Raw genomic sequence first — 17,736 nt, forward strand, 5'->3', positions numbered from 1 at the left:
AGCTTGGGCCTCTTTAAGTGCTTAATTGATTTAATATAATGTAGACCAAGTCTAAAAAAATCTGTATGTTTATATGGAATGTACCTGTTACTATGAACCGATGTGCAATAATTAACTGCATACATATATGAAGTACTTATTTGTCGATCGTGTGTTGGTTGGCAACATTCTCTGTGACTGCATTCGACGTACATATATACATACATATATATATATATACATTAGAGCAGGCAAAAAAAAATAGAGAATTTTCACAAATAAAAAGTTTAATGCATTCTGGATTAAATGTTTTTAATGTCTTTATGAGAGAAACATATGAAATATTGGTATCATGTGTCTAAAATTAACTCACAAATCGAAAAATATTCCAACTTTTGTAATTGATTGCAAAAATTTAAAATTTTAAATTTTAAAAATTTTCACAATTACAATTAGAATTAGAATCATTATTTTAAATTAAAAAACCTCAAATAATTTCACCGAAAGGTGTTTTTCCGTGTTTCTAAATTCAATCAAATTTAAATTTATTTGAATTTTGGAAAACCTCTTTTCATAACGATTAGCTATATCTTAAATACACAAAATATTTACCTAAAATATCTATAAAGTTTTAAAGCCATAAACTCTCTATTATGCAGTAACCACATTGTTTCATTTATCGTAAAAAAAATAAACAAAAACATTAAAGTTATTACCCAATAAGCATCAAAGCCCAAAAAATTCAAGCACTTGAACATTTTGTTGGAAGTTGACTTGAATGCAAATATAATTATGTTTACAACTGGAAATATATTTGAAAAAATTAAATATCTCTCAAACAAAACACATATGGCCTGAATTTATGTTTAGTTTGTTTTACTTTAATTCAATTGCTAGACTATAATTCAAGGCATTTTAGTTAAACTAAAATGTTTGTTTTACAGCATAATGAAATATAAAGGGTTGATCTTATTTATTGTGATTGTCTTAAACATATGGCTAACATTAGATCGGAGAGAAAATATACTTCGGAAAATTCAAATAAAATTCATACCAGATTGAATTTCGAAAAACGGAAAAAACCGTTTCGGTGAATTATGAGGCTTATAACAATAACGAGAATTCAGATGAGACATTGAAAGTGCCTTTCACATGATACCAATATTTAATTAACTTTCATTTTAGTTAAGAACATCGACACATTATATTTCGTCCATACAAAAGGGACCACCCTAATATACATACATATGTATCTACGAAGTGTTCGTTATTTATTTATTTTGTTGTTGTTTAATTTGCAGCAGTAGTTAGTTGTTGTAGTTGTTTTGTCGAATCATAATAGAACTAACTAAACTGTAAATATTAATGAATGTGAACGAATGAAAGAAGCTTCAAACGGCTACATGCAAAAAAAAAGAATTTTGCACCATAATCACAGGCATGAAATTGAGTAGTTGCAGGTTACAACACTTTTTAACTTTTTTCAAGAATTCCAAAAAAAAAGAAGCTTATAATTAAATAGTGTAATTGTTAAACAATGGTGGGTAGAAATGTAGCACTTTAAAATTAACATGATATATTGCGCATTAGGATGGCTCTTATTTTGCACGTTTTTGTTCCCGATTTTCGTCATCTAAAAACCAATGCTGAAAATTTTTGCAAAATCGTATAATATTTAGGGCCATTATTACAACTTGCCGTTATAGTTAAAGGTATCTTTAAGCAATAGAAAAAGGTAACTTTAACTATAACGGCGAGTTGTAATAATGGCCCTTAGAGGTGTACATTTTATTTGAGGTTTAGAATTTTGGATAAAAAAAAATATTTTTTTTTTTTTTTAAATCCTATTAAAAATCATTTTTAAATTTCATCATAACCCATTATTACGGTTTAAATAACCTAATTTTAGTTAACCCAACTAATAGTTTTAAGCCAAAATAGAAAAAATCTGTCATTTAGACTGAATAATTTTGTAGACAATAAATTCGATTCTCTCAACTAGTTTTGGTTCTCTGTGTGAAAAAAACAGCAAAAATGTTTATTTAAAAAAGGAAAATTAACTTTTCTAATGAATTATATTTGAAATATAATTCATAGATATTCTGAGAAATTAATGATAATAATGTTAGTTTAAATTTATATTATAAACCCCTTATTAGTGTTTATAAAAAACCGACTTTTTAAAAAACCGGTTTGTCGGTTAACCGAAAAATGGCATTTTTTAAAAAATCGGTTTTCGGTTAACCGACATACATTTGTAACTAAATAACTATAAATATACAAAAGTGCTAAGTCCATTTTATTTTGTAAAAATTTCAAAATTATTGTCTCAGTCAAATGGAATTGAATATAAATATGTTACTAAATATATAATACTTGTTTTAATTATTGGTTTATTCATTAAATTTCAACCAAAAAATGTAATTCAATTTTTTTTATTAAATATTTGATAATATTGAAATTTATTGTCACCCCGTCTTTCTGATATGAAACAAATAACACTATACAACAAAATCAAATTTTTTCCAAAATTACAAGGTTCGACCAATATTGGCGTTTTGAAAGTTTACATCTGAATTTCATTTGAGCGGAGGTTAAAGTTTTCCAACTCTGGAACATTAATATTGTTAATCTTCATAAGAAACCATATGATCCTTACATTTTAGGCATAAAATGTGTTCAGCAAAGTTATGTAAAATGTTACGGAGAATATTTTTGTAGAATATGTTAACCCTCTAAATCCTCAAGGCATGGGTCTTTTTTGCCCTTCTTTTAAAAAAGTTTAAAAACCACCATTAAAACAGGGATTTAAGGGGTTAAAATGTTCTGCAAAAAAATTATACGTGAAATTTTACTATAAGTCCCTGAATACATCAAAACGGAAAATTCAACCAGAAAGTCAGAAATAAGATATAACAAAACAGAGCATAGCGTTAATTTCGCATTTATTAAGAATTTTATTTTGAACAAAAATATACAATTTTAACGGTTTAGGAAAATTAGGAAGTAATATAGATCCAAATGTCCTTAAATCAATGGTTATAATTTTTTACATTTTTTATTTTCAAATATCGAAATTCCTAAAACGGAGAAAATGCGTTCCCAAAACTGAGTTTTTTAAGGAAAGTGCCTAGTGTGATGTTATTTACCATGTGATTGTAAAATTACTTTGTATGTATTTAAATAAGATATAGGGTTATGCAAATATGAAGCTTTTTCGAGGATCGGTGCTTGGATTTTTTAGAATTTTTTTACTTAAACCTAAATTTTTAAAATTGGCAAAGATTGGATAGGTCTGGAGGCGACTTGGCACGCTTAAGTGAGCCAAGTTTTACTTTACACGCTTTTGCAATAAGTTCTCTTTTCGGATCATATACAAATTGTATATCGTCCCCTTAATAAAACAATAGTGTATAATTTTTTTCCGTTTCGAAATAATTGAGTTTAAAATTTTTGTGTTAGTAGACATCTAGAACAAAAGTAATATTTCAATTGATCTTTTGACCCACTTTGTGGAAGTAGAATTTCACCAAATTTTGACCACATATAGAATCAGTTATGTAGATTCTTATTATGCAATAAACAAATAGTGGTGTATATACTTATAAACTATTGTTTTATTGATGGGACGATATAGTCCAGAAGAAAATATTTTTCTACAAACGAAAAAATATAGGGACTTATTTGGGGAAAAACGTAAAAAAATACGGCCATTTTTACATGCCTTTGGTAAAGTTATGAAAACTTAGCTTTCAGAAAGTATAAGTTTCTTATACATCCTCTTAGAATTTTTTTGCGATAACTTAAAAAGAAAAACAGTTATTTTTTCCCAAAAAATTAGCGAAAATTCACCTTTTTAAATTCAAATGCATATAACTTTTACTGAGAAAACTGGAGAAAATCGGGAAATATTTGGATACGCTGTTATCAAAAAACTGGAGTAGGGTGGGTAAAAATGTTGAAAATTGAATTTTTAAATGCGAATATCTCCTAAGCTATAAGGGATAATTTATAGCTACGACTAGGTATCCATGAGAAGATTTTATATGTGTAAATTTTTTGAAATCGGAACACAAACGAAGAAATAGGATCGTTTTAGAAATGTAACACACCCGACGTGCCCTACTTTTAGGAACCTTGGTCGCGCCCCTGGTCGGCCCATGAGGTCCACGTTCAGAACTTAAACTCAGTATTGTCGAGTTTTCTTTGCGCATGTGAAATTTCATTCAAACAAATCTAACCATTTAGAAGTTAAAAATTTATTTCCCTTTTTTTTCCTACACCACTATGTGTCTCTTACGATAAAATTCGTTTATTTTTGATATTCTGAGAACACTAAAACATCAGTCGGTCCATAAAATTTTAATTTTTGCAATAAGAAAATGTAGCTTACGATAATTTGGCGCTAAGGGCTCGATATACAGAAATGTTATAAAAATATTAATTAAACAACACATGAATACCCATATTAAGAACGTCATTTGTTAAAGTTTTTTTTACAAAACTTAAAATAATGAAATTGTTTAATTAAATTGCAAATAGAAATAATAATAATTATAGAAAAAAAGTCCTCAAGTATTGTACTTTTCTGTTCCCAAGATTATTAAATCGTTGCAAAACTTAAATCAAACATCTTACAAAGACGTGTACTCGCAGTATGAGTTGCTTCCCATTATCAGTGATTTTGAAGTGTATTTTAGTTTTTCAGATTGAGTGTCTAGATAAAACTATTTACAATTGTTCTGATGCATTCATGTTTATTTTGAAAGTCAATTGCATTTTCATCAATCGATTGCACAAAACTTTAGTTTTTAGTAGTCACCGATAAATTCATGGGACAGGTTTTAACTTAAAATTTTTACTAAAATAATTCAATAAAAATGTTTCAAACGCGGTTAAAATTGATTATACTAATCCTTACTGTTTTATGTTTGTACGGCGTACAATCGAAAGAGTGCTTCAGTTGTGAGGGCATAAATTGTTTAAGGACCTCAAAGGTTCAGAATAAAGCATCATGTGTAGATCCAGTGGATAACTGTGTAACGGTGTTTGAAGGATGTATGATAATAATTATAATATACATATTATTTAAATTTATTGATCTTATTTTAAACATTTTGCAGTAACTGTTATTGCCAGAGGTTGTTATTCAAAATTGCCTGAAGAATATCGCAATAAATGCGACAACATGTCTGATACCGAGTGCCACAAATGCTATAAGAATCTATGTAATGACCGAGGAGCCATATCCTGTCTGCAATGTAACTCCGAAAATGTAAGTCTTAAAATATAGCTTTTTTGTGCGACAGATGTTAAACGGCATAATTATAATTTTTTTAGAATAAAGATTGTTCCAGTGCGGTTTCAACTCTGGCATCAACTCGTTGCCCCATCTCTACTAGCCCGAATAGTTACTGTTACACTCGTAAATCGACGGATAATATCGAACGAGGTTGCTTGATAGATTCAACAGAACAATTAAAATGTCTGGGAGATAACTCGTGTGAAATGTGTATACCTGGCAGTGAAGAAGCCTGTAATCGGGAGACTGCTGATGATATTGTATCTGGCAGTAAACGTGTAACAATTTATAGTGTTTTAATATTGTTGGCATGGTTTGTGTTAACACTGTTGTGAAGTTAAACATCGATATACATTTGTATGGTAAAATTTATTAAGATAATAAAACATTGGTTATTAATAATATGCAAGTCTCATTTATACTGTCTAGCAAACTTAGAGCACTTTAGAATCGGTCTACTAGGGTTAAAAATGCTGTTATGAATTATTTTACCCTTTTTGCCATTTAATTTTATATTTTTAATGACGAAGGTCTAACACTGGTCACTAATCAGTTATATTAACATCAATTAATTAATTTCATTGATATATGGGCAATTCCATATCATCGTACGTGACATTTGTACGCCTATAGAGTGGAATAGATTTTGCAAAAATAAGAGTATCTGAAAAATAATTTGGTCTTTATGTTCCATTCAGAGGGTACTATATTTTAAAATAATAAAAAGTTCTTTCGAAACATTGTTGTCCAAAATATCGAGCGAAATAAGGGTATATCGTACGTGACATAAAACGGAAGTAATTTTGAAGTACATGTAGAAATATGCGAAAATTTTCGAAACGTGAGAGCGAAATATTTTTCCTTTAAAATCCGTTATATTTAAATAAAAACAATCTTTGGATGATTTTATAAAAAATAAAATTTAATATCGTACGTGACATACCGTACGTGACAGATTTTTCTCTTATAATAAAACATATATACATATTCTGTAAATATATGTACACAAAAACTAAAAAAATTAATGGGAAATATACTACATCAATAAACCATTTTATAATATCAAATAAACAATCAGAGTCAAATTCATTTCATACTACATATATGCTAATTCGGAACTTAGTTTTAACCGCAATTTTAGCCTAAAATATTTCAATTAAATTAAAAAATTCAATATAGTCAGTTTAAACTATATAAAATGTTGTAATAAGCTCTAAATACTTACATATAGTAATATTTTAGTGTTTTCTCCTATTCAAATCATCTTGAAAAAAAGTTTCAAGGGTTTTTGGGTTTTCGGTCGTGGTAGTCATTCTCGTGGGATTGCCCATATGTGTTATAAAATTAGACTTTCTTTCTATTGTGTACTGTACGATTTCCGAATCCTTTTTGTTCTCCGAACTTCTTAACGTTTCAACGACAGCTATGAAACGTTGAAAATATTTTATCTAAGAAATGAATCGTTGAGTTCAACGATATCTTTCGGAATTTTAATTGGAGACTTGGTATTTTGTACATGACTATGACAAGGTGAAAATGTTTGAGAACTTTCATTACATTAAAGAAATTTAATTATACTTCAAAATACAAATTTTAAATATTTTTAGGTAAACAAAATTTATTTTTTTTCCAAAGTTGTTTTTTTCATTTTTTGAAAAAAAAAAATGTTGAATTGTTATTTTACAATTTTTTAAATTTAATTTTTTTTTTTTTTAATTTTAAAAATTTTTTTGGTTTTTTAAATTTTTTTTAGTGAAAAAAAATCGATTTTGACCCATTGTAGGTCCAACTTACTATGGTCTTGTATACATTGTTGCAAAGGTCTTTGAAATATCTATCATTAGATATCCATATTGTCTATATCTATGTATAGTAATCCAGATATACAGTGGTGGCCACCAATTTAAGACAAATACTTGAATTTTTTCATCAACTGAATTTTAAGTGCGATAGAGCCAAAATAAAAGGACCTCTAAGGTTATGAAATTTATTATTAATGTTTCTAGTTTCTGAAAAATGTTTGGATAAATCGGTAAAACATATATGGACAAAGATATGTGGAAATACGTTGACCCACCTCAGCGAACATCCGCTGTTAATAACATGATATGACCGAAACTAATGGAACTAAAAATACGAAATTTGGTCCGAATATTTTATAATAATAATATTATAATGATATAAATGTGAGAAAATATGTCTATTTAAAAAAAAAAAATTTGGTCAAGTTGTAGAAAAATTTTATGTGTTCATAGTGAATATGTATGAATTGACAAAGTCGAATAAAACACACTTGTATGTTAAAACAGTCCTCATGCATACATATTTGTGGAAATATTTAAAAAATAATTGAAAATTACATGGAATTTAGAAAAAAAAATTTGTCTTAAATTCCTGGCCACCACTGTAGGTCAAAAATATGTAAAAAATCTAAGTTGTCCTGGTTTTTTCTTCATATCTCAACCATTTGTGAACCGATTTTGCTGATTTAAACTTCTCGAAAGCATGTCTGACAGAATTATTGAAGATTTGGATCCCGAAGGTATCTGGGATCTTCAAAGAATTGATTTCAAAAGACAGACAGACGGACATGGCTTAATCGACTCCGCTATCTATAAGGATCCAGAATACATATATATACTTTATAGGGTCGGAAAATTATATTGTGGAAATTACAAACTTATACATATATACCCTTATCACGAAGGTGAAGGGTATAATAATAATAATAAAAATGCTGAAACTGATTCGTGTGACAAATATGTAAAAGCTCTGTATAAATATCGTCTTCGTGCTAATGATTTTACTGCTCTCCTTGACAGTAAAAGCTTCATGCCATTCGTTAAAAGAGTAAAGGATGACGCTAGTTCCACAATTCTGTTTCTATTAAAATATGACCACACATTATCTGACCCAGTTTAAAAAGATAACCTTTTGACTGAATTATTCGCAAGTAGTTTTCACTTTCCTGAAAGTAATAAAATGATAGCAAATATGTACAAAATAACTCTCATTGTCCCATATGGATCATTAGCTAACACTTTCAGTACTTTAAATCGTATATCCTGTATGTTTGAAGTTTGCGATACTTTTCAGGGACTGAAATCCTGAAAAGTATCGCCCAATAGTATTTTGTTGTGCACTTTCTAAAGTTATGAAAAGTATATCAAATGGTAGTTTGTTAAATACGAGTTTTTAAGAGTTATATCGAGATTTCTTAGAGATAACACGATATGAGTTGTATATGGGATTTCATCAAATAATCTATTCTTTATTTTTCTAAATGTACTTATACATCAAAAATCCAACTCTAACTATTCTTTTGCAGATGATAGCAAGTTGCTATTAGCAACGTTTACCATTCAATTAGAGGTCGAGCTTGGCAATGAGGAGGCGAAACATGATTCGATGATTCATTATTGTTTTAACATAAATTATATTGGTTCATTTTAACTGAAAACATAAATTTAAATAATAAAGTGTTGGTGTAGAATGTATAAATCTCTGTACATGGTGTTTATAATTCGTTCAGACCGAAATTAACTACTTCATACTACAATTTAGTTATTTATGGCCATTTATTGATTTCTAAAAATATTACCAATACCCATTTGTATTATGCTTTTATTATACGAATACATGCGACAATTTCAAATTCAACTTATCGTTTATTAGATTATTCTTTATTATACGAGTACGTCTGTCAGACGTCCACAAAATGTTATTGCAACAATTCTATTGACGTACGACTAGACGGGTGCAAAATACATATTTAGTTTATAGTTGGTTTATGGGTTTGTTTGTAACATCTAAAGGCGATTAGCTCTTGAACCGGGAGTGAAATCCACACTATTACAACCGCTGATGTCGCCGGCCAAACAAAGTGAACAATTGGCATCGGCATAGCAAGCGATCTGATCAGTCACAGTGGTTGAGCAGCCACGTTTGGTAGCACCGTTCTCATATTTAACATAACAGTATGAATTGGGAGCGGTGGGAGAACCACAACGTTCAGCACTTAGTGTAGAGGCTGAGGAAGCACAATTAGAGTCCTGTCAAAGTGGTATTTAAGTGGTTTATCCATATAAAAATTAACTATTTAAACCTCACCTTGCTAGAATCACATTGTATGCAGGCAAACTGAACTTGGCCCAAATTATTGCAACGATCCGAATTACACTTGTGACATTCCATTGTGTTGGCATCACAACGTTGGCGTAAATATTCGGGTACTTCATAGGAACATCCTTTTTGGATAACATTAACTAAATATTGCAAACGAGTGTGAATTTATTTAGAACTTTATATGAAACAATTGAAACTTACATTTGTCAAAGACGGTTACACAATAATCCAGTGGATCTGAACAAGTTTTCGTGGTACTCACTGAGGTCCGCATGCAATTAATGCCTTCACAGGAATAGCAAGTTTTTGCTTTATTGGCCACCGAGAACTGCACGAGACCCAGCAAGACAACAGCCGTTGCAACAATAATTTTTGAATTCATTTTCTTTTATTATTATTCAATATCAAGTTAACATTAACATCTGTTGTATAGAATGGACACCATTTTATAGATTCCGTTTGGAAACAAATCAAATGTGAATCATTTAATTGTTCAATTGAGAACTCTTCATATTATCAATTCAATTGATGCTCAAAAGTTTAAGTACGAGTATTTATTTATTATCTTTTGTGTAAAACAATATTATTATTATTATTATAAATATGTGCATTTAATTTATTTTATTTTATCACATAATTTCAACAAGCATTCAATAAATAAATAAATAAATAAATAAATGAATTTGTTTTAACATTTTTTCACATGTGCGAGGTCATATTATATTTAAACATATAGAATTTGTTATATAGTATATATTTTTTTAAATTGGTTTTTACAATATTTCTTATTAAGAACTTATAAATAGTATGTATACAAGTATTAAGGTGAATTTAGATTGAATCGTATTTCTAATCAAATTAACTTTAAATTATGGACTTTATCATGTGTCAAAGATTAGTTAAGATTACAATAGAAATCTATTTGTTCCAATAAAAATACACTCTGAAACTTTTATCATATAAATATTTAATATTGCAATAGAAAATTTTAAAGTTATAAAATTGTAAGCACCACACAAAGAAAATATATCGAAAAAGCCCGGAATCATGAGATTTATCCCATTATCCAACCTTCATTTTAAACTTTTAAATTGATATCAACTGGCATATCTGTCAAAATAAAGCGAAAAGCTCAAAGAGAAATAAAAAAACCAATTGAATTTACGGTAGTCAAACACATTTTTTGTACATTTCGAGCCCTTAGCACCAAATTATCGTAAGCGACATTTTTAAAATTTTTCTTTTATTGCAGAAATTAAAATTTTATGGACCGACTGATGTTTTAACGTTCTCAGAATATCAAAATTGTTAATAGCATAAAAAATATAGGGGGTAAGATTTTATCGTAAGTCAATGTTTATATTTTACAGTAAACTAATTTTATCGTAAGCGACACACAGTGGTATAGAAAAAAAAGAGGGAAATAAATCTGTAACTTCTAAATGGTTAGCTTGGTTTGAATGAAATTTCACATGCGCGAAGAAGAAGTGTTGTCGAGTTTAAGTTTTGAATGTGGGCTCACCAGGGGTGCGACCAAGGCCCCTCAAAGTAGGACACCTCGGTATGTTACATTTTTAAAACGATATTATTTCTTGGTTTGAGTTCCGATTTCAAAAACATTATACACGTAGAATCTTCTCATATAGCTTAGGAGATATTCGCATTTGAAAATTAAATTTTCAACATTTTTGCCCACCCTACTCCAGTTTTTTGATAACAGCGTATCCAAATATTTACCAATTTTTTCACAACACATGTACACACAGTTACTAAAATCTATATATTTAAAAATACAAGGCCTGACTTATTCATTCACTCACTCATTCACTGCTTCATCAGTCATGAGTGAGTGAGTGAATGAATGAGTCAGGCCTTGTATTTTTATATAATAGATGTTTACAAAAAAGCCCAATAAGTCGATCGTATGTATACTTTTGTAAAGGTGTGTATACATACATACATATATATAAATACATATGTATATAAAAATCTAAATAAAATGTTTTGCTGTACTACGCGAAAGTCTTACGTCTTTATTTATCCCCTGTTTTTGATATCAGTAGTTAGCTGTTTGACAGCTAGGAAATGTTTTTACAAAAACAAAATACATTTCTAAAAACGTTTTTCGAATAATTCTAGTGCCAACCACTGGATTATAGTATATCAAACCATGAAACCGTGTAAATTATTTAATATAATTTTGTTCAGTGTATAAAGCAGTTTGGGGTTTCCAAGTACCTGCGTAAATCTTTGGGGATCTTTAAACTGGATCATATTTCATACAATATATGTACAAACATAGTTTTTTATAAAGTTTTATATTTAACTAATCGCTATTTTAGATTAGGATTTCATAAATAACAGGTTATTTTATTGCTTTTCTGTCATATTTCCAATGATTTGAAAAATATCTATCTAAATACTTATACTTGATCGTTAATCGCAAAAGTATTGCGTGCAGGTACTTATAATTTCGAAATAAAATCGAATATAAAAAAATGCCATTCATACATATAAACTGTTGCCAGGTATTTTCCATTCATAAATAAATTTTTCTTTTAGCATTTAAATTAACCAAACGAAATGTATGAAGTTGAATATAAACCATAAGGAAGAAAATATGGTGTGGAATTTATAGATCATTTTATAATTTAGAGATACTATTTAAGCATTAAGATAATACATATCGTAGCTACTCCTATTTTCGGGAGATCAAAAAACTCTTGAAAATGTGTTTAATAATTTCAGAACCAAGAGATATTTCCAATTCCAATTCAAATCAAGTCTTTGATTTATAAACTTTCACATGATACTATGAACTTAGTATAAACTGAAGTTTATCGAGGAATTAATGAAAATTGTGTGTACTTATATGGATAATTAGGTGTAATTAGTTATTATTTTAAACAATTTTATGATCGCTAAATTAATTTTGACACAACCAAATATGTGTGGCGCTTCGGGACTTCTTATATTTCACAATCTTTTCATTAATCAATCGATAAGAATAAAATTCGCAATAAAAAATCTAAAATAAGAAACATAGTGTGATTAAATATTCGGTAGGGAAATATTTTATATATTGTACAAACATTTGTACATATTTTTTTTATAACACGAGTACTTGTAAATTTTAAATTGTAAACAAAACTATTATGGGTGATTAGGGGAATTAAGCCATAAAAATAAACAAAATGTATTATAAACAATAATTTTGCATGAACATAACAAAATCATTCAGTAAAAAATTCCTGCATTTAAGAATAATTAATGAAATAATTTAAAAAAAAAGGTGTATAATGTACCAGATATTTTTAAGATTGAATACGATAAAGTTAACGATTGGATACGATAACGGTATGTAAACGAAACGAATTCGTTCATAATTCTTCATTGTATGAATGAAACTTTTCATTAATTTATATTTATTGTTGCAATGAAGGATGCTCAATTCTAATGAAAAACTCTTAATCTAAAGTTAAACATATATTTCTGGAATGAATGTTGGTTTGACGAAAATGACTCCTTGGCGATTTCCCTACTAGGTATGGTAGATAATTCAATATTTGTTTATACCGTTCAACTAGTTGGTTAATGAAAAATCTAATGTAGGGTATGGAAAAGGGAAGCACTTAACAAATTCATCATACAAAAATCAACAAGTAAGTATTTATTTAGTAATGTCAATATTCGATAGATTACATTGCGAATTGATTTTCAAATTGGCTACTCAAAAAATAAACTATGGAAAATTCTATTGATCAAATGATATCCAACTGCACTACAATCTAGCTAATGAAGTATGTATGTACTATGTACAAAGACTCACAATAATTGTAAAAAATAAGTTGAATTTGTCATTATTAGTTTTCTAGAGGCCATAAAATGCAGTCAAACCAAAACAAAATAACTGCACCTTGTATTTTGTGCAACAAATTCGCTTTGGTTATCCTGCTATTGCTTCACGTACATGTCAGCAGTGTTACAGCTGAGCGGACATGTCATCAATGTCGTGGTATAAATTGTTTACGCACCACCTATGAGGCCACACAAAAGTGTCTCAATGACTTGGACATCTGTGTAACCGTATTTGATGGACGTGAGTGAAATGAAGTGGAGTAAATGTTCAAACTCATACTAAATGCAAATAACTATGCGTCTTTTTTTTAGAAACTATACTGGCTCAAGGTTGCCTGGAACAACTTTCAGAAGAATTGCGCAACAAATGTGGCGGTTACGCACAAAGTCCAGACTCTGAGGAATTCAGAGAATGTTTTAAATGCAACGAAAATTTGTGCAACAATTTGGCATCAAGTTCATTTGAGTGTATTCAATGTGATTCTGATAGTGTACGAGTAGATTTTATTTTTAATGAATTTCGATCAAATATAAATTTTAGAAAAATATTTTGTTTGTAGGATGAAAATTGCCGCACCAACCCACTTAGTTTATTGCCAACCAGATGTGGTATTTCGCGAACGCCAAATGAATATTGTTACGTTAAACAAGAAGGAAATCGAGTGATTCGAGGTTGTTCCAGCACAGTGGAAGAACAAAACACATGTTTATCTAACGCCGATTGTATGATTTGTCAACCCAGTGAATTGAGCGGCTGTAACGCTAATGATATAACACTAGATGGCAGTGGTTCAGGAGACGAGGGTACTGGTAGTGGTTCGGGTAATGGCGGTTCAGATGAAGGTGAATCTGGTAATGGCTCGAGTGGAGAAGGTGGATCTGGGAATGAGTCAGATAATACCGCTGAGCGGATATGTCATCAATGTAGAGGTATAAATTGTTTACGCACCACCTATGAGGCCACACAAAAGTGTCTCAATGACTTGGACATCTGTGTAACTGTATTTGATGGACGTAAGTCAAATGCTAATTTCAAAATCACCATGGAATGGAAATAATTTTAAATATTTTATTTATTTAGAAACTATACTCGCACAAGGATGTCTGGAACAACTTTCCGAAGAATTGCGCCATAAATGTGATGTTGATACAACAGCTCAAGACTTTCTGGCTTTGAGTGAATGTTTCAAGTGTAACGACAATTTATGCAACAATTTGGCATCAAGTTCATTTGAATGTATTCAATGTGATTCAGAAAGTGTATGAATAGATTTAGAATTAAATTTGTGCCAGAGTATGTTTTAAAAATTCTTTCTTTGTAGGATGCAAATTGTCGCACTAACCCACAAAGTTTGGCGCCGTCAAGATGCGGCATTTCACGTACTCCAAATGAATACTGTTTTGTTAAACAAGAAGGTGAACGAATGATTCGAGGTTGTTCTAATACTTTGGAGGAACAAATATCATGTTTATCAAGCGCAGATTGTATGATTTGTCAGCCGAGTGAGTTGAGTGGTTGTAATGCCATGGATGTAACTATATATGATGGTGATTCCGGAGATGGTGGTTCTGGTAATGGCTCGGGTAATGGAGGTTCAGATGAAGGTGAATCTGGGAATGGCTCGGGTGGAGAAGGTGGATCTGGGAATGAGTCAGGTAATACCGCTGAGCGGATATGTCATCAATGTAGAGGTATAAATTGTTTACGCACCACCTATGAGGCCACACAAAAGTGTCTTAATGACTTGGACATCTGTGTAACTGTATTTGATGGACGTAAGTCAAATGCTAATTTCAAAATCACAATGGAATGGAAATAATTTTGAATATTTTATTTATTTAGAAACTATACTCGCGCAAGGATGTCTGGAACAGCTTTCCGAAGAACTACGGCACAAATGTGATGTTGATACAACAGCTCAAGACTCTCTGTCTTTGAGTGAATGTTTCAAGTGTAACGACAATTTATGCAACAATTTGGCATCAAGTTCATTTGAGTGTATACAATGTGATTCAGAAAGCGTATGAATAGATTTTGAATTAAATTTTTGCTAGAGTATGTTTTAAACATTCTTTCTTTGTAGGATGCCAATTGTCGCACTAACCCACAAAGTTTGGCGCCATCAAGATGCGGCATTTCACGTACTCCAAATGAATATTGTTTTGTTAAACAAGAAGGCGAACGAGTGATTCGAGGCTGTTCTAATACTTTGGAGGAACAAATATCATGTTTATCAAGCGTTGATTGCATGATTTGTCAACCAAGTGAATTGAGTGGTTGTAATGACATTGAAGTAATAACAAATGATGGTGGGTCGGGTAGTGGTTCTGGAGATGGATCTGGTAATGGCGGTTCAGATCAGGGTGGATCTGGCAGTGGTTCGGGTAATGGCGGTTCAGATCAAGGTGGATCTGGTAGTGGTTCAGGTAATGGCGGTTCAGATCAAGGTGGATCTGGTAGTGGTTCGGGTGGAGAAAATACAGGTGATGGCGGAAATAGTGATTCCGGAAATGATGCGGGCGATGGAGGATCTGGGGGCGGATCCGGAGATGGAAGTAGTGGTTCAGGAGATGGGGGAACTGGCAATGGTTCAGATGGCAGTGGAACTAGTGGTATAAACTCTCATATTTTTATTTTTATTATAAATATAATTATTGTCTTCTTCGTATCAAATTAATGTTTCCAATATATGTATTTGTAATATAAATTATGTATATTTAAGAGAATATAGATACATATAATGTTGAATAAAAATGATTCCTTACAAAGAACAAATGTTATTGACAAATTTTTGAGTTAAACTATGAAATAAATCTTTGAGTTAATGTTTTATAACATAAACAATGAAATATTCTTTTATAGGATCCAGAAATTCTTCTTTTAGTATTTTTAATGCCGCAATCTATTTTATGATACAAATTTACGAATATAAACATTGAATTTGGCATTAAAGAGCGGAAATCTACAAAATATAGGGCTTTTAAAAAGTCTAAAAACACAAAAGATCATTGTATTACGAAGTTTCTTCACCAACCCAATCATGCCCTTTTGGTTTTGTAAAGAAAATGTTTTGGCCAAACTGGAGAGTTTTACGTCAAAATACTTGATGCTTTTGCATTATTTATTTTCTTTTAGTTTTAAGTAATATTTATACCATACACTACAATAGTGGGGAGGTAAATATTATCCCAACTCTAAGTGATCCTAAGATCAGTCAGGATCACTTTCTGAGTTGGTTAAGCGATGTCAGTCCGTCTATCCGTCCGTCCATGTAAACCTTGTAATCAAACTATAGGTCGCAATTTCAAAGATAATTCGACACAATTTTGTACAAGCTTTTCTATTGCCCCAAGGAGAAAATTATTAAATTTGGTTAGAATCATTTTTCTTAGTCCACATACGATTGCCCTATATGATAATAGTTAAGCTCTCATAAATATCTTAGTTATATCCAAACCAAATTTCTCATAAATATCTTAGTTATATCCAAACCAAATTCAGCACAAATAAGTTTTGTATACGCCTAACCCGCAGCACTTATAATTTAGATATATTTTGGATATATATTTTTAGTTTAAATATTTTCCAACCTATTATCAACAGGCCAAATGTTTCTGATGTAGTTTAATTACGCATTCAAGCTGTTTAAGCTAAATCTTACTAATGATTCATTCAAATCTTACTTACCGAAATCCGGTTTTTTAAAAAGTCTATATTTTATAAACACCTTCTGTCTGTTAAAATCGACATTCCGAACCCCCAAAATAACTTTCATACACGATTGATACATCAATATATCCGCTAGTCCAACTTAGGTTGTTTCTAATCGACATAATCGGCCCCCAAATTAATCGAATCGAAAAAATATGTTTTATATTTATATTTACTTCTACCCATAGATGAAATTAAATAAAAAAAAACAATTTTTAATTTTTTTTAACATTAAATTTTTAAGATACTTTATGTACAAAATCTAAACGTTATACGATTTTGCTACATTTTGGGTCTCCAGATTTAAATCATATTCGAGCCAAGTCGTGAAATATAAGGACATTATATCAATATGACCATATGAATTGAGCAATTATATGTATGTCAAAGGTAATTATCTTTACATTTCGTTCATTGATATTTTTAATTTCGTACTTTTAAATACATTTTTAACTAAATTTAAAATTTTCTTTTATTACTTCCAAATCAAATTTTTGTTTAAATTCATTGAATGATAATTGTTCGTTAAAACCACGAACTTATGCATTATATTTCTTTTAACTGTCAACACTTCAAGGTAATTATTTCTGGTTTAACCGACTAACATTTATTGCTATTGTAAATACATAAAATGTACATAATATATACTTGGGGTATTCTGCTATTAGTCATATTGTCATAATGTCTCAATATATTATAATAGTTGTTGTTGTGTTTTATACAAAAAAAGTATTATTTTATATAGTTCAACAGTCTTATT

At 30.0% G+C, this 17,736-nt stretch overlaps 4 protein-coding genes across 5 annotated transcripts in view; 2 read left to right on the forward strand and 2 right to left on the reverse strand.

Annotated features, from left to right (window-relative positions):
• Positions 1 to 17,736, reverse strand: part of nahoda — an 81,274-nt gene that overhangs the window by 13,921 nt on the left and 49,617 nt on the right. The window lies entirely within an intron of this gene.
• LOC135962296 (uncharacterized) lies at positions 4,776 to 5,683 on the forward strand. The gene is made up of 3 exons (XM_065514145.1): positions 4,776 to 5,037; positions 5,103 to 5,254; positions 5,320 to 5,683. Exons 1-3 carry the CDS (start codon positions 4,860 to 4,862, stop codon positions 5,614 to 5,616), a joined length of 627 nt encoding a protein of 208 aa, XP_065370217.1. The 5' UTR covers positions 4,776 to 4,859; the 3' UTR covers positions 5,617 to 5,683.
• Positions 8,927 to 9,832, reverse strand: LOC135961817 (uncharacterized). The gene is made up of 3 exons (XM_065513431.1): positions 9,608 to 9,832; positions 9,392 to 9,546; positions 8,927 to 9,333 (listed from the first exon to the last, which is right to left on the reverse strand). Exons 1-3 carry the CDS (start codon positions 9,786 to 9,788, stop codon positions 9,091 to 9,093), a joined length of 579 nt encoding a protein of 192 aa, XP_065369503.1. The 5' UTR covers positions 9,789 to 9,832; the 3' UTR covers positions 8,927 to 9,090.
• Positions 13,228 to 16,042, forward strand: LOC135961682 (uncharacterized). Its single transcript, XM_065513220.1, has 7 exons — positions 13,228 to 13,505; positions 13,577 to 13,755; positions 13,825 to 14,278; positions 14,346 to 14,524; positions 14,587 to 15,040; positions 15,108 to 15,286; positions 15,349 to 16,042. Exons 1-7 carry the CDS (start codon positions 13,292 to 13,294, stop codon positions 15,940 to 15,942), a joined length of 2,253 nt encoding a protein of 750 aa, XP_065369292.1. The 5' UTR covers positions 13,228 to 13,291; the 3' UTR covers positions 15,943 to 16,042.

The sequence above is a fragment of the Calliphora vicina genome, chromosome 5, assembly GCF_958450345.1.
Source record: "Calliphora vicina chromosome 5, idCalVici1.1, whole genome shotgun sequence".
Classification (NCBI taxonomy): Eukaryota; Metazoa; Arthropoda; class Insecta; order Diptera; family Calliphoridae; genus Calliphora; species Calliphora vicina.

Excerpts from the sequence above, each read along its gene's own strand:
- LOC135962296 (XM_065514145.1), top strand. The coding sequence starts at position 4,860 with ATGTTTCAAACGCGGTTAAAATTGATTATACTAATCCTTACTGTTTTA. Across the intron at positions 5,038-5,102 it reads TGTAACGGTGTTTGAAGGAT|TAACTGTTATTGCCAGAGGT; the intron begins GTATGATAATAA and ends AACATTTTGCAG. Across the intron at positions 5,255-5,319 it reads TGCAATGTAACTCCGAAAAT|AATAAAGATTGTTCCAGTGC; the intron begins GTAAGTCTTAAA and ends TAATTTTTTTAG.
- LOC135961817 (XM_065513431.1), bottom strand. The coding sequence starts at position 9,788 with ATGAATTCAAAAATTATTGTTGCAACGGCTGTTGTCTTGCTGGGTCTC. Across the intron at positions 9,547-9,607 it reads TGTAACCGTCTTTGACAAAT|TTAATGTTATCCAAAAAGGA; the intron begins GTAAGTTTCAAT and ends TGCAATATTTAG. Across the intron at positions 9,334-9,391 it reads TACAATGTGATTCTAGCAAG|GACTCTAATTGTGCTTCCTC; the intron begins GTGAGGTTTAAA and ends CCACTTTGACAG.
- LOC135961682 (XM_065513220.1), top strand. The coding sequence starts at position 13,292 with ATGCAGTCAAACCAAAACAAAATAACTGCACCTTGTATTTTGTGCAAC. Across the intron at positions 14,279-14,345 it reads TGTAACTGTATTTGATGGAC|AAACTATACTCGCACAAGGA; the intron begins GTAAGTCAAATG and ends TTATTTATTTAG. Across the intron at positions 15,041-15,107 it reads TGTAACTGTATTTGATGGAC|AAACTATACTCGCGCAAGGA; the intron begins GTAAGTCAAATG and ends TTATTTATTTAG.